Raw genomic sequence first — 13,465 nt, 5'->3', positions numbered from 1 at the left:
AGTTTTTTGTGTGTAAACATAATTTTCCATTTCTCTCAGAATAAGATTACAGGATCATATTGTAAGTGTTTAACTTTATAAGAAACTATATAGTTTCTGTATAGTCACTGGAGTGACTGAACCATTTTGCACCCCTACCAGCAATGCAGGAAGATTTCAATTGCTCTGTATCCTTGCCAGAATTTGGTATTGTAATACTTTTTAATACCTTTTTTTGAAAGGGAGAGAGAGCTCAAGCAGGGATGGGGGAGGGAGAGGGAGAGAGAGACTTTCAAGCAGACTCCACACTCAGTGCACAGCTCGACATGGGGTTCAGTTTCATGACCCTGAGGTCATGATCTGAGCTGAAATCAAGAGTCAGATGTTTAACCAACTGAGCCACCGAGGCACCCCTTTACATCTTAGCATTTTAACCATTCTAGTAGATGTATAGATATATATCCTCCTGGCTTTAATTTGCATTTCATGAATGGCTAATGGTGTTGATTATCTTTCACATGATTATTTCCCATTTATACCCTCTTTGATGAAAGGCCCTTTGTACACTTTTAAAATCTGGGTTAATTTTGTTACTTAATTTTTTATAGTTCTTTATATATTCTGGATATATGTCCTTTGTTGGATAATGTACTTTGCAAACACTTTCCTATTTTTGTAGTTTGTCTTTTCATTTTCTTGGAAATGCTTTTTACAGAGCAAAGGTTTTTAATACTGAAATCCAATTTATCACATTTTTATCACATTTTTCTCAAAGGATCCTGCCTTTGCTGTCTTTTCTAGACTCTGTTCCTAACCCCCAAGACATGAAGATTTATTCTGTATATTCTATATTTTTTTATTTTCATGATACACTTAGATCTATGGTCCATTTGTGGGTTAGTCTTTGCTTAAAGGTATAAAATGTAGATCTAAGTTCATTGTCTTGCATATAGATGATCAAAGGTTCTAAAACCATTTTTCAAATATACTGTTTTTTCATCTTTGACTTGCTTTTTGCATTGTCAAAGATCAAATGGCCATATTTCTCTGGACTTACTTATCAACTCTCTTTTAATGTGCTATTGATCCACACTGCCCTGATTTGTATATCTTTATGGTACTTCTTAATATGGGATAATGCTATTCATCCAACTATATTCTTTTTCAAAAGTGTTTTAGCTATTATAGCTGTTTGACCCTTCCAGATAATTTGTGTATTATCTCTTTTGTGTCTACAACAGTTGTGCTGTGAGTTTGGTATTAGATTAAACCTGTATATCACTTCAGAGAAAGTTAATATTGTTACCATGTTGTGATTTCAAACCCTTGATCATGGTATTTCTCTCTGTTAATTTAAGTCTTTGCTATCATTACCATTTTTAGTTTTCAGTATACAAATCCTTTATATATTTTTTATTAATTTATTTTCAGAAAAACAGTATTCATTATTTTTTCACCACACCCAGTGTTCCATGCAATCCGTGGCATCTATAATACCCACCACCTGGTATATTTTTTTCATTATTTGGATACTTAAAATGTTTTTTGATTTCCAGTTGTTCATTGCTTGTACATAGAAAAATGATTGATAATTGTATGTTAACCTATTATTCTTTGACCTTACTAAGCTCACTTAATAGGCTTAGGAGGGGTTTTTTTTGTAGATTCCTTGGATTTGTGCATAGACAATCATATTATTGGAGAATGGGGATAGTTTCTTTGTGCCAGTATGTTTACCTTTTCTTCCTTCCTTCCTTCCTTCCTTTTCTTCTTTCTTCTTTCTTTCTTTTTTCATGACACACTGGCTAGGAACAGCATAATGTGTGGGCATCCTTGACTTGCTTCTGATCTCTAGGGATAGCATTCTGATTTTCACCATTAAATTTTTTTTCTGCAGATACCCTTTATCACTGTGAGGAAGTTTCCTTTCCTTGTTTTTTTAATTTGATTTTAATTCTAATATAGTTAGCATACAGTGTTATATTACTTTCAGGAGTACAAGATAGTGATTCAACAATTCTCTACATTAGGATACTGCTCATCACACTAAGTGTACTCTTAATTTCCTTCACCTGTTTCAGCCACCCCTGTTCTAGTTATCATCTATTCTCTGTAGTTATTTAAGAGTCTGTTTTTTGGTTTGTCTCTTTTTTCCTTTGGTCATTTGTTTCATTTCTTATATTCCATATATGAGTGAAATAATTTGATATTTGTCTTCCTCTGACTGATTTATTTCTCTTGGCATCCATCCATGGTTTTGCAAATGGCAAGATTCCATTCCTTTTTATTGCTGAGTAATATTCCTGTGTGTGTGTGTGTGTGTGTGTGTGTGTGTGTATCACATCTTCTTTATGTGATTCAATGTTATTTAATGCCCTGTTCGTGTGGCTTCTAAAATGATCTGCATTCTCTTTCTAATGTAAGCATTTATTGCCATGATTTTTCCTCCTAAGCACTCATTTGTTGTACCCCACAAATTTTCATATAATTTTTTATATTTTCATTTTTATTCAGTTCAAAATATTTTCTACATTCATTGAGATTATTCTGTGACTCATCACTTGCAAGTATGATCTTTAATGTATAAGTGATGGGAGGTTGTCCTACTTTCTGTTATACTTTAATTCTATTTTGGTCAGAGATCATATTTTGTGTAATTATAAGTGTTTTGAAATTGCTAGGGTTTTATGACTGAGGATATGGTCTGTCTTGGTTACTATTCCATATGCACTTGAGAAGAATATGTTTTCTGCTGTTTGGTTGGAATTTTCTGTAAACATCAGTTAGATTCAATAACTTGTTCTTGTTTCATTCTTCTGTATATTTGCTGATTTCTGTCTGGTAATTCTGTTACTTAGGAGTATTTCTGAAATATCCTATTATAGTCATGTATTTTTCTATTATTCGTTTTCATTCTATTCATTTTTGTTTCCTGTGCTTTAAGTTCTGTTGTTAGAGGTATACACATTTAGGGTTATTATGTCTTATTATTCTCTTAGGAATATGCAGTGTCCGTCTTTTGTCTCTTTTAATTTTTTTTGTTCTGAAATAAACTTTATCTGATATTAGTATAACATTCCAGCTTTCATCTGATTTGTGCTTTTTGTCAATTAAGTTCAATTAGCCAACATATAGTACATCAGTGGTTTTTGATGTTGTGTTCAATGATTCTTTAGTTGCATATAATACCCAGTGTTTTGTGTTTTCATGGTGTATCTTCTTTAAACACTTCACCTTAAACTAACCTATATAATTAAATTTTAAGTGAGCTCATTGTAGACACTGTGTAAAAAAGTCATGTTTTCTATACAATCTGAAAATTTCTTTTAATTGATATGTTTAGATAATTTAGTAAATTATCTAAATTAAAAGCTAGTAAAATTATATCTAAATCTATCCTTTTATTATTCTCACTTTTTTTCTCTGTTTGCCCTTTCCAGTTTTATTTTGGGTTATTGGTTATTTTTTTAGTATTCCATTTTAGTTTGTCAATTGTGATGTTTACTATATTTCATATATACTTCCAGTGTTTGCTCTAGACATGGCAAAATACAGCCTTAGCTTTTCACAGTTATTTAGAATCAATATTTTTCTGACTTTATTTGGCATGTAGAAACCTTACCAATTACTTGTAGGTTTTTTTTTTCTTTTCAACGTAACAGTATTCATGGGCATCTTGGTTCTCTCCATAGTTTGGCGACCGTGGCCATTGTTGCTATAAACATTGGGGTACAGATGGCCCTTCTTTTCACTACATCTGTATCTTTGGGGTAAATACCCTGGAGTGCAATGGCAGGGTCATAGGGAAGTTCTATTTTTAATTTCTTGAGGAATCTCCACACTGTTCTCGAAAGAGGCTGCACCAACTTGCATTCCCACCAACAGTGTAGGAGGGTTCTCCTTTCTCCACATCCCCTCCAACACATGTTGTTTCCTGTCTTGCTAATTTTGGCCATTCTAAGTGGTGTAAGGTGGTATCTCAATGTGGTTTTAATTTGAATCTCTCTGATGGCTAGTGATGATGACCATTTTTTCATGTGTCTGATAGGCATTTGTATGTCTTCATTGGAGAAGTCTCTGTTCATATCTTCTGCCCATTTTTTAATCTGATTTCTGTTTTGTGTGTGTTGAGTTTGAGAAGTTCTTTATAGATCGTGGATATCAACCTTTTGTCTGTACTGTCATTTGCAAATATCTTCTCCCATTCCCTGGATTGCCTCTTTTTACAACATCAATTCTTTTTTTATTAATTTATTTTCAGCATAACAGTATTCATTATTTTTGCACCACACCCAGTGCTCTATGCAATCCGTGTCCTCTCCAATACCCACCACCTGGTTCCCCCACCCTCCCACCCCCCACCCCTTCAAAACCCTCAGGTTGTTTTTCAGAGTCCATAGTCTCTCATGGTTCACCTACCCTTCCAATTTCCCTCAACTCCCTTCTCCTCTCCATCTCCCCTTGTCCTCCATGCTATTTGTTATGCTCCACAAATAAGTGAAACCATATGATAATTGACTCTCTCTGCTTGACTTATTTCACTCAGCATAATCTCTTCCAGTCCCATCCATGTTGCTACAAAAGTCGGGTATTACAATGGAATACTATGCAGCCATCAAAAGAAATGAAATCTTGCCATTTGCGACAACATGGATGGAACTAGAGGGTATCATGCTTAGCGAAATAAGTCAGGCGGAGAAAGACAACTATCATATGATCTCCCTGATATGAGGAAGTGGTGTTGCAACATGGGGGCTTAAGTGGGTACGAGAAGAATAAATGAAAGAAGATGGGATTGGGAGGGAGACAAACCATAAGTGACTCTTAATCTCACAAAACAAACTGAGGGTTGCTGGGGGGAGGGGGTTTGGGAGAAGGGGGTGGTATTATGGACATTGGGGAGGGTATGTGCTTTGGTGAGTGCTGTGAAGTGTGTAAACCTGGTGATTCACAGACCTGTACCACTGGGGATAAAAAATAAAAAATTATATTAAAAAAAAAAAAAAAGTCGGGTATTCATCCTTCCTGATGGAGGCATAATACTCCATAGTGTATATGGACCACATCTTCCCTATCCATCCATTGAAGGGCATCTTGGTTCTTTCCACAGTTTGGCGTACTTGTAGGTTCTTTATCCTCTGCTGTGTATGCTATAGTTGTCATATATTACATGTAAAAATACTGAAAACATCAGATAATACTATATTTTTCGCTTAAAACTATCTAGTATGTTTAAAGAACCATAAGAAAATAACAGTTATTATATTTACTATTCCTTTACCATTCATAATGTTTTGGGCTTTATATATTGTTTCTCTTCTGTTTGCAAAATATTCTTTATCACTTCTTTTATGCCAATGCTCTTGGCTAGTTTCTCTTAGTTTTCCATCACTTGAAAGTACCTTTAATTTACTACCATTTTTCCAGAATATTTTTGCTTGACATAGAAATCTGGGTTAACAGTTCTTTTCCTTCAGCAGTTAAAATTGTTACTCCACTGCTTCCTGGATACCATGGTTTCTGATGAGACCTACAAAGTCATCTGAATTGTTTCTCCTATAAATAATTTGTCTTTTTTCTCTGGGGGCTCTCAACAATTTTTTTGTGTTTACTTTCAGCAATTTAGTTAGGATTTGTTTGGTGCAGATTGCTTTGGGTTTATCTGAATGGAGCTTTAGTCAGCTTCTTCAATCTGTAGGATTGTGTCTTATTCCAAACCTCAGAAGTTTTCAGTCATTATTTCTTCAAATATTATTTCAGCCTTATATTCTTTCTTCTCTCCTTCTGGAACTTCAGTGTCGTGAATGTTCGACATTTTGTTATTGTCCCAAAAGTCCCTTGGGCATTGGGGTTTTTTTTTTTTTTAAGTTTTTAAATTAATTTTAAATTAAACTAACTTAAATTCCAGTTAGTTAACATACAGTGTCACAATGTTTTCAGGTGTACAATTTAGTGATTCAATACTTACTCATAACTCTTCATTTTTTTAATCATTTATCTCTCTGTTGTTCAGATTGGATAATTTTTTTTAATTTTTTATTTTTTATAAACATATATTTTTATCCCCAGGGGTACAGGTCTGTGAATCACCAGGTTTACACACTTCACAGCACTCACCAAAGCACATACCCTCCCCAATGTCCATAATACCACCCCCTTCTCCCAAATCCTCTCCCCCCAGCAACCCTCATTTTGTTTTGTGAGATTAAGAGTCACTTATGGTTTGTCTCCCTCCCAATCCCATCTTGTTTCATTTATTCTTCTCGTACCCACTTAAGCCCCCATGTTGCATCACCACTTCCTCATATCAGGGAGATCATATGATAGTTGTCTTTCTCTGCTTGACTTATTTCGCTAAGCATGATACGCTCTAGTTCCATCCATGTTGTCGCAAATGGCAAGATTTCATTTCTTTTGATGGCTGCATAGTATTCCATTGTGTATATATACCACATCTTCTTGATCCATTCATCTGTTGATGGACATCTAGGTTCTTTCCATAGTTTGGCTATTGTGGACATTGCTGCTAGAAACATTCGGGTGCACGTGCCCCTTTGGATCACTACGTTTGTATCTTTAGGGTAAATACCCAATAGTGCAATTGCTGGGTCATAGGGCAGTTCTATTTTCAACATTTTGAGGAACCTCCATGGTGTTTTCCAGAGTGGCTGCACCAGCCTACATTCCCACCAACAGTGTAGGAGGGTTCCCCTTTCTCCGCATCCTCGCCAGCATCTGTCATTTCCTGTCTTGTTTATTTTAGCCATTCTGACTGGTGTGAGGTGATATCGCATTGTGGTTTTGATTTGTATTTCCCTGATGCCGAGTGATATGGAGCACTTTTTCATGTGTCTGTTTGGCCATCTGGATGTCTTCTTTGCAGAAATGTCTGTTCATGTCCTCTGCCCATTTCTTGATTGGATTATTTGTTCTTTGGGTGTTGAGTTTGCTAAGATTGGATAATTTTTATTGATCTACCTTCTAGTTCATTTACCCTTTATAATTTCTGTTCTACTACTGTTGAGTATATCTAATGAGCTTTTTGTTTGGGTCACTGGATTTTTTTGTTTTAAGGTTTCCATTAATTTTTTCTTTATCTTGATGATACTTTCTACTTTAATTCCAGCATCTGTGCCATCCTAACATTGATATCTGTTGATAGTCTTTTCCTAAGTGAGTTGAAATTTTTATGATTCTTTGTATGCCAAGTAATTTTTGTTTTTATCCTGGATGTTTTTAAAAGTAACTTATGAGACTGCATCTTGTTTATATGTTATCTGTGGGCTATGGTTTTAGTGTCAGCTTTGAAGTCTTAGCAATGATGATCCAGTCTCCCCCATGTTAGTTAGTTCACATCTGGGTAGGGGTTTACCTTAGCATAATTTTAAAGTTTGGTATGTTAATTAGGAGTAGATCCAGGTATGTAAATGATGGGATAAACACATGTGTTCATAAACAACTTTATGGTAATACTTTCCTGCTCCTCTCTCCTTTTACCTAACCAGTATTTCCTGGTTACTGAAGATTCCTTTCTCAGTCCTCCAGCCAGAAATTGTACACTTCATGATTGTGCCATATCCAAGTGGCTGGAAAACAGAGAAGGTGGTAAAGAGCAACTGGGTCTGACCCTGTCCTATTGGAGCCATGGTTCTACTTAACTGAGAAGTTTCCCCTCCCTCAGTATTTTGGATTTTGCACAATTCCCTTTCCTTTCTACTCTTGCCACCATCCCTGCCACAAGATTCCTAAGGGGTTGGGACACAAAAGGACAGCAAAAAAAAAAAAAAAAAAAAAAAGAAATTGGCCCATCCACACTCACTCAAAGCTAAGGTTGTTTTCTTTTGCATTCCCCAAGCCAGAACTACAGAATTTCTCCTTAATCTCACTCTATCTGCACTATCAGGGTTTGGATACTTTGTGTTCAGGCTAAGAGGATACAAGGGATGAAAAATGATAAACCCAGTGCTGGCTCAGTGATACTTCAAAATCTGTGTTCTTTCTGATGCAACTGCTAATGTTTACTTTTTATTATTCTCCAGGTTTAATAATTGAGTTCAGTGGGAAATGAAACCGGGGGTGAGCGGTGGGAGATGGTTTATTCCATCATACCTAGAAAATAGAGATGTTTCTTTTCTCCTTTTCTGAGCTTCAGGTGTCTATAAATCTGAAAATAAATTCTTTTTTTTAGGAATTCTCCTTTAGACTCAAAGAGAGGCAATGGGGAAAAGACACTATGTATCTGTGAGAAAAGAGATCATATAAAATGTTTTAAGGGTGTAGTTGCAAGAAACTTTATTTATCTACATAGATATTCAAAGACAGTTATCTAAAAACATTCCAAGGATAAAGTTGGATGCACTATGTAAATTCTGCCTCCTCTTTTTAGGTAAAAAGAATATATCAAAACATGTATTGTATGGAAATTGACCATATGCTGTCTACTTTTAACCTGCTAGAAAAGCGTGATACATTTTCAAAGTCACTGAGTGGAGGAATGAAGCGCAAACTCGCCATCATCATAGCACTCATAGGGGGCTCCCAGGTATTAAGGAAAAAAGGATGAAAAGGGGAGTGAGGAGGCATGAACCATGGGTTCCTGCCAACTGGTCTAGAAAACTCAGCTGACAAAACCCTGAGAGTTGGTATGAATCTTAAAGAAATGCTGCCAATGATAATTATAAGGAATTTGTCTTATTTGGTTCAATTCTCATAATATGATTTGGGACTATCTTTTTTCTGGGATTTTTAATCACTATGTACAGTCTAGATTCTTTATCTTAGCTTAAATAATAGCAATTATCTCACAAGTAGCCTAGTATCAATTATCAATGGTCAAGGAATTCTTCTGGTTTTTAGGTAGTGATACTTGATGAACCATTATGTGGCTTGGACCCAGTCTCAAGGAGAGCCACCCGGGATCTCCTTCAACAGTATAAACAGGATCGTACGATCTTAGTGGCCACCAACCACATGGATGAAGCTGATCTCCTGGGTGACCGAATTGCCATCATGGTCCAGGGAACACTGCAGTGCTGTGGCTCTTCTGTCTTCCTGAAACAAATATATGGTTCTCTCTCCCTTTGCTCATTCTTGGGATATTGATGCCTTAGTAATATACTGCTAACACGATTTTAATTATGTTATCTACATAGCCAAAATTTCAGTGGCTCCCTCTGTCCTACTAATTAAATCTCAGCAGTTCTAACTGGTTTTTAAGGCCATTTGCAACTTGGATATTCCTTATATATATTTATCATTTGTTCTCCAACACATACATTCAGACTCACAAAATATCTTTGTCAACCTACAAAGGCCATGCTTATTTCTCCCATTTTGCACTTAACAATGTTCTTTTTCTGTAGAATATAGTTGTATCCAAATAGATTTACATTGTTGAATAATTAATTGGTTGATGAGAAAAGGAAGTAGAGAAATCAGTCATGTCTGATCCTAATTTCTCATTTGCCAAACAAGTATTAAATCCTCACTGTGATGAGATAATGAGATAACTCTAAAGTATGATAATTGACAGTAAAGATTTAGTACAGAATGAAAGCACCATACACCATTCAACTATAGAATAAAATAGTTGTTGACTTTAATTAAAGTAGAGGGCTTTTTTAGGAGATAAAACTGATATATCAAACAGTGAATTATTGAGTAAAATTACAATAGTGAGAATTCAAAATTTGAGGGTATAAACATAAATGTAGATAATAAGAATGAATTGGTTCATCCTTCACTTATGCCATATTTTAATTCATTCAACTCACATTAATTATTTACTCTATGCTAGTTATTGTTTTACTGACTTTATATGTGATATTTAATATTCAAAACAACCACCTCATTTTATAGAATATAAAACTGGGCCCTAGGTAAATTTTTTAAAATTATCTAAAGTCATATTTATATGCCCATTTAGGTATTCAAAATTTATGATCACCTTATGGGTTTGAGTTTGTGCAGTTGACTTATAATCCAAAATTAGATTTATCTGAATTGGGTATACCTAAGTTATGAGCCACATCATTTAAACAGAAGTCATTTATAATTTCTAACAGCATTCACTGATGTTACTAATTATTGATAAGTTAGTACATAATGCATAAGTAGGTATTTTAAAAGATCTAATACTTTGGAATATTCCAGTCCCTTCTTACATGCTAAACTTTAAATATACTTAAATTTACTTCTTACATCCTAATCAAAAGCCTAGGATTTTCGTTTGCTTCCTTGATGGCATAAGACATTAAATGTTGGTGTTAGCATTCAACTCTCAGTAGCTACCTCACTTCTCTCCAAAAGGAGGGATTTTCTATTCAGTTTCAAGAGCATGAGACAATTGTGTCATGATTCCTGAGGAATGAAAAACAATTCACCTATCAATTTGTAAGTAAAATAAAAGGAGTTTTTGGTTCCAGTAGCTAATAAATAATGGATAAATCACTTTATTCTCAGGATGTAGTTGCCTCTTTGTAAAATGCAATAATGTCTTCCATTCAATAAGCCAAGTAAATAAACCAGACTATCTGATAAGATTTTATATATATATATATATATATATATATATATATATATAGTGAATATTAGGGTTTTATATATATATAAGTGAATATTAGGGTTTTAAATATATTTTTATATATAAAAATATATAAATATATAATATATATAAATATCTAATATATAATATATATAATATAATATATATAAATATCTATAAATATATGTAAAACTATATATAGTTTTAAATATAAATATATATATATATTTAAAACTCTAATATTCACTTTTTTAATCTTAAGAAGAAACAAATGCAAATAGAATGACCATTTAAAAACATATATTTAAAAATAATGATGGTTTTCGGCCGGAGGTCAGGCAGACGGGAGTAACTGGGCATGGTTCTCTGAGCGCGCACTGAGGAGTGCGGCCCTGGGCTCTCGGCTCCTCCGGGCCGGAGACCAGGAGGCCGCCATTTGTATTCCCGTCCTCGGGAACTCTACGGAAAGCGCTCAGGGAACAAAAGCTCCTGAAAGCAAACCCGAGCGGATTACTCACCCCGGCCCCGGGTAAGGGCGGTGTAATTCCGCCTGGGGCAAAGACACTTGAGAATCACTACAACAGGCCCCTCCCCCAGAAGATCAACAAGAAATCCAGCCGAGACCAAGTTCACCTACCAAGGAGTGCGGTTTCAATACCAAGGAGAGCAGCAGAATTCCAGAGGAGGAGAAAGCCAAGCACGGAACTCATGGCTTTTTTCCTGTGATTTTTTTTAGTCTTGCAGTTAATTTAATTTTTTCTTTTTCATTTTTTTTTTTCCTCGCCTTCGGGTAAAAATTTTTTTTTAACTGTTACCTTTTTCTTTTTTAACGATTTTTTACTAGTTTATCTACTATATATATTTTTTCTTTTTTACATTTTTCTTAGGTGTTTTCTTTTTTTAAAAATTCTTTTCTTTTCTTTTTTTTTTCTTTTCCTTTTGTTTTTGTTTTTTTTTCTTTCTTCCTTTTTGAACCTCTTTTTATCCCCTTTCTCCCCACTCACGATTTTGGATCTCTTCTAATTTGGTTAAAGCATATTTTCCTGGGGTTGTTGCCACCCTTTTAGTATTTTACTTGCCCCTTCATTTATTCTTATCTGGACAAAATGACAAGACGTAAAAATTCAACACAAAAAAAAGAACAAGAGGCAGTACCAAAGGCTAGGGACCTAATCAATACAGACATCGGTAATATGTCAGATCTAGAGTTCAGAATGACAATTCTCAAGGTTCTAGCCGGGCTCGAAAAAGGCATGGAAGATATTAGAGAAACCCTCTCGAGAGATATAAAAGCCCTTTCTGGAGAAATAAAAGAACTAAAATCTAACCAAGGTGAAATCAAAAAAGCTATTAATGAGGTGCAATAAAAAATGGAGGCTCTCACTGCTAGGATAAATGAGGCAGAAGAAAGAATTAGTGATATAGAAGACCAAATGAGAGAGAATAAAGAAGCTGAGCAAAAGAGAGACAAACAGCTACTGGACCACGAGGGGAGAATTCGAGAGATAAGTGACACCATAAGACGAAACAACATTAGAATAATTGGGATTCCAGAAGAAGAAGAAAGTGAGAGGGGAGCAGAAGGTATACTGGAGAGAATTATTGGGGAGAATTTCCCCAATATGGCAAAGGGAACGAGCATCAAAATTCAGGAGGTTCAGAGAATGTCCCTCAAAATCAATAAGAATAGGCCCACACCCCGTCACCTAATAGTAAAATTTACAAGTCTCAATGACAAAGAGAAAATCCTGAAAGCAGCCCGGGAAAAGAAGTCTGTAACATACAATGGTAAAAATATTAGATTGGCAGCTGACTTATCCACAGAGACCTGGCAGGCCAGAAAGAGCTGGCATGATATTTTCAGAGCACTAAACGAGAAAAACATGCAGCCAAGAATACTATATCCAGCTAGGCTATCATTGAAAATAGAAGGAGAGATTAAAAGCTTCCAGGACAAACAACAACTGAAAGAATTTGCAAATACCAAACCAGCTCTACAGGAAATATTGAAAGGGGTCCTCTAAGCAGAGAGAGCCTACAAGTGGTAGATCAGAAAGGAACAGAGACCATATACAGTAACAGTCACCTTACAGGCAATACAATGGCACTAAATTCATATCTCTCAATAGTTACCCTGAATGTGAATGGGCTAAATGCCCCTGTCAAAAGACACAGGGTATCAGAATGGATAAAAAAACAAAACCCATCTATATGTTGCCTCCAAGAAACTCATTTTAAGCCCGAAGACACCTCCAGATTTAAAGTGAGGGGGTGGAAAAGAATTTACCATGCTAATGGACATCAGAAGAAAGCAGGAGTGGCAATCCTTATATCAGATCAATTAGATTTTAAGCCAAAGACTATAATAAGAGATGAGGAAGGACACTATATCATACTCAAAGGGTCTGTCCAACAAGAAGATCTAACAATTTTAAATATCTATGCCCCCAACGTGGGAGCAGCCAACTATATAAACCAATTAATAACAAAATCAAAGAAACATATCAACAATAATACAATAATAGTAGGGGACTTTAACACTCCCCTCACTGAAATGGACAGGTCATCCAAGCAAAAGATCAGCAAGGAAATAAAGGCCTTAAACGACACACTGGACCAGATGGACATCACAGATATATTCAGAATATTTCATCCCAAAGCAACATAATACACATTCTTCTCTAGTGCACATGGAACATTCTCCAGAATAGATCACATCCTCGGTCCTAAATCAGGACTCAACCGGTATCAAAAGATTGGGATCATTCCCTGCATATTTTCAGACCACAATGCTCTAAAGCTAGAACTCAACCACAAAAGGAAGTTTGGAAAGAACCCAAATACATGGTTTTCTCTAACTCCAGAAACAATTTCTCTGTATAGGGGAAAAACTAAGTTAACAGTTCCCTGATGTCTTTAAAGTCACTAGTCAAAAATCCTGTT

General features: G+C 35.3%; 1 protein-coding gene across 1 annotated transcript in view; it reads left to right on the top strand.

Annotated features, from left to right (window-relative positions):
• The window catches only part of LOC131819762 (phospholipid-transporting ATPase ABCA3-like), a 187,998-nt gene that overhangs the window by 67,652 nt on the left and 106,881 nt on the right, over positions 1-13,465 (top strand). The window contains exons 14-15 of the mRNA XM_059155049.1: positions 8,366-8,521; positions 8,836-9,046. Of these exons, the coding sequence (XP_059011032.1) occupies positions 8,366-8,521; positions 8,836-9,046 (367 nt within the window). The remainder of the gene's footprint in view (positions 1-8,365; positions 8,522-8,835; positions 9,047-13,465) is intronic.

Source organism: Mustela lutreola, chromosome 17 (genome assembly GCF_030435805.1).
Source record: "Mustela lutreola isolate mMusLut2 chromosome 17, mMusLut2.pri, whole genome shotgun sequence".
Lineage (NCBI taxonomy): Eukaryota > Metazoa > Chordata > Mammalia > Carnivora > Mustelidae > Mustela > Mustela lutreola.
This window is presented reverse-complemented; position numbering and strand designations above follow the sequence as displayed.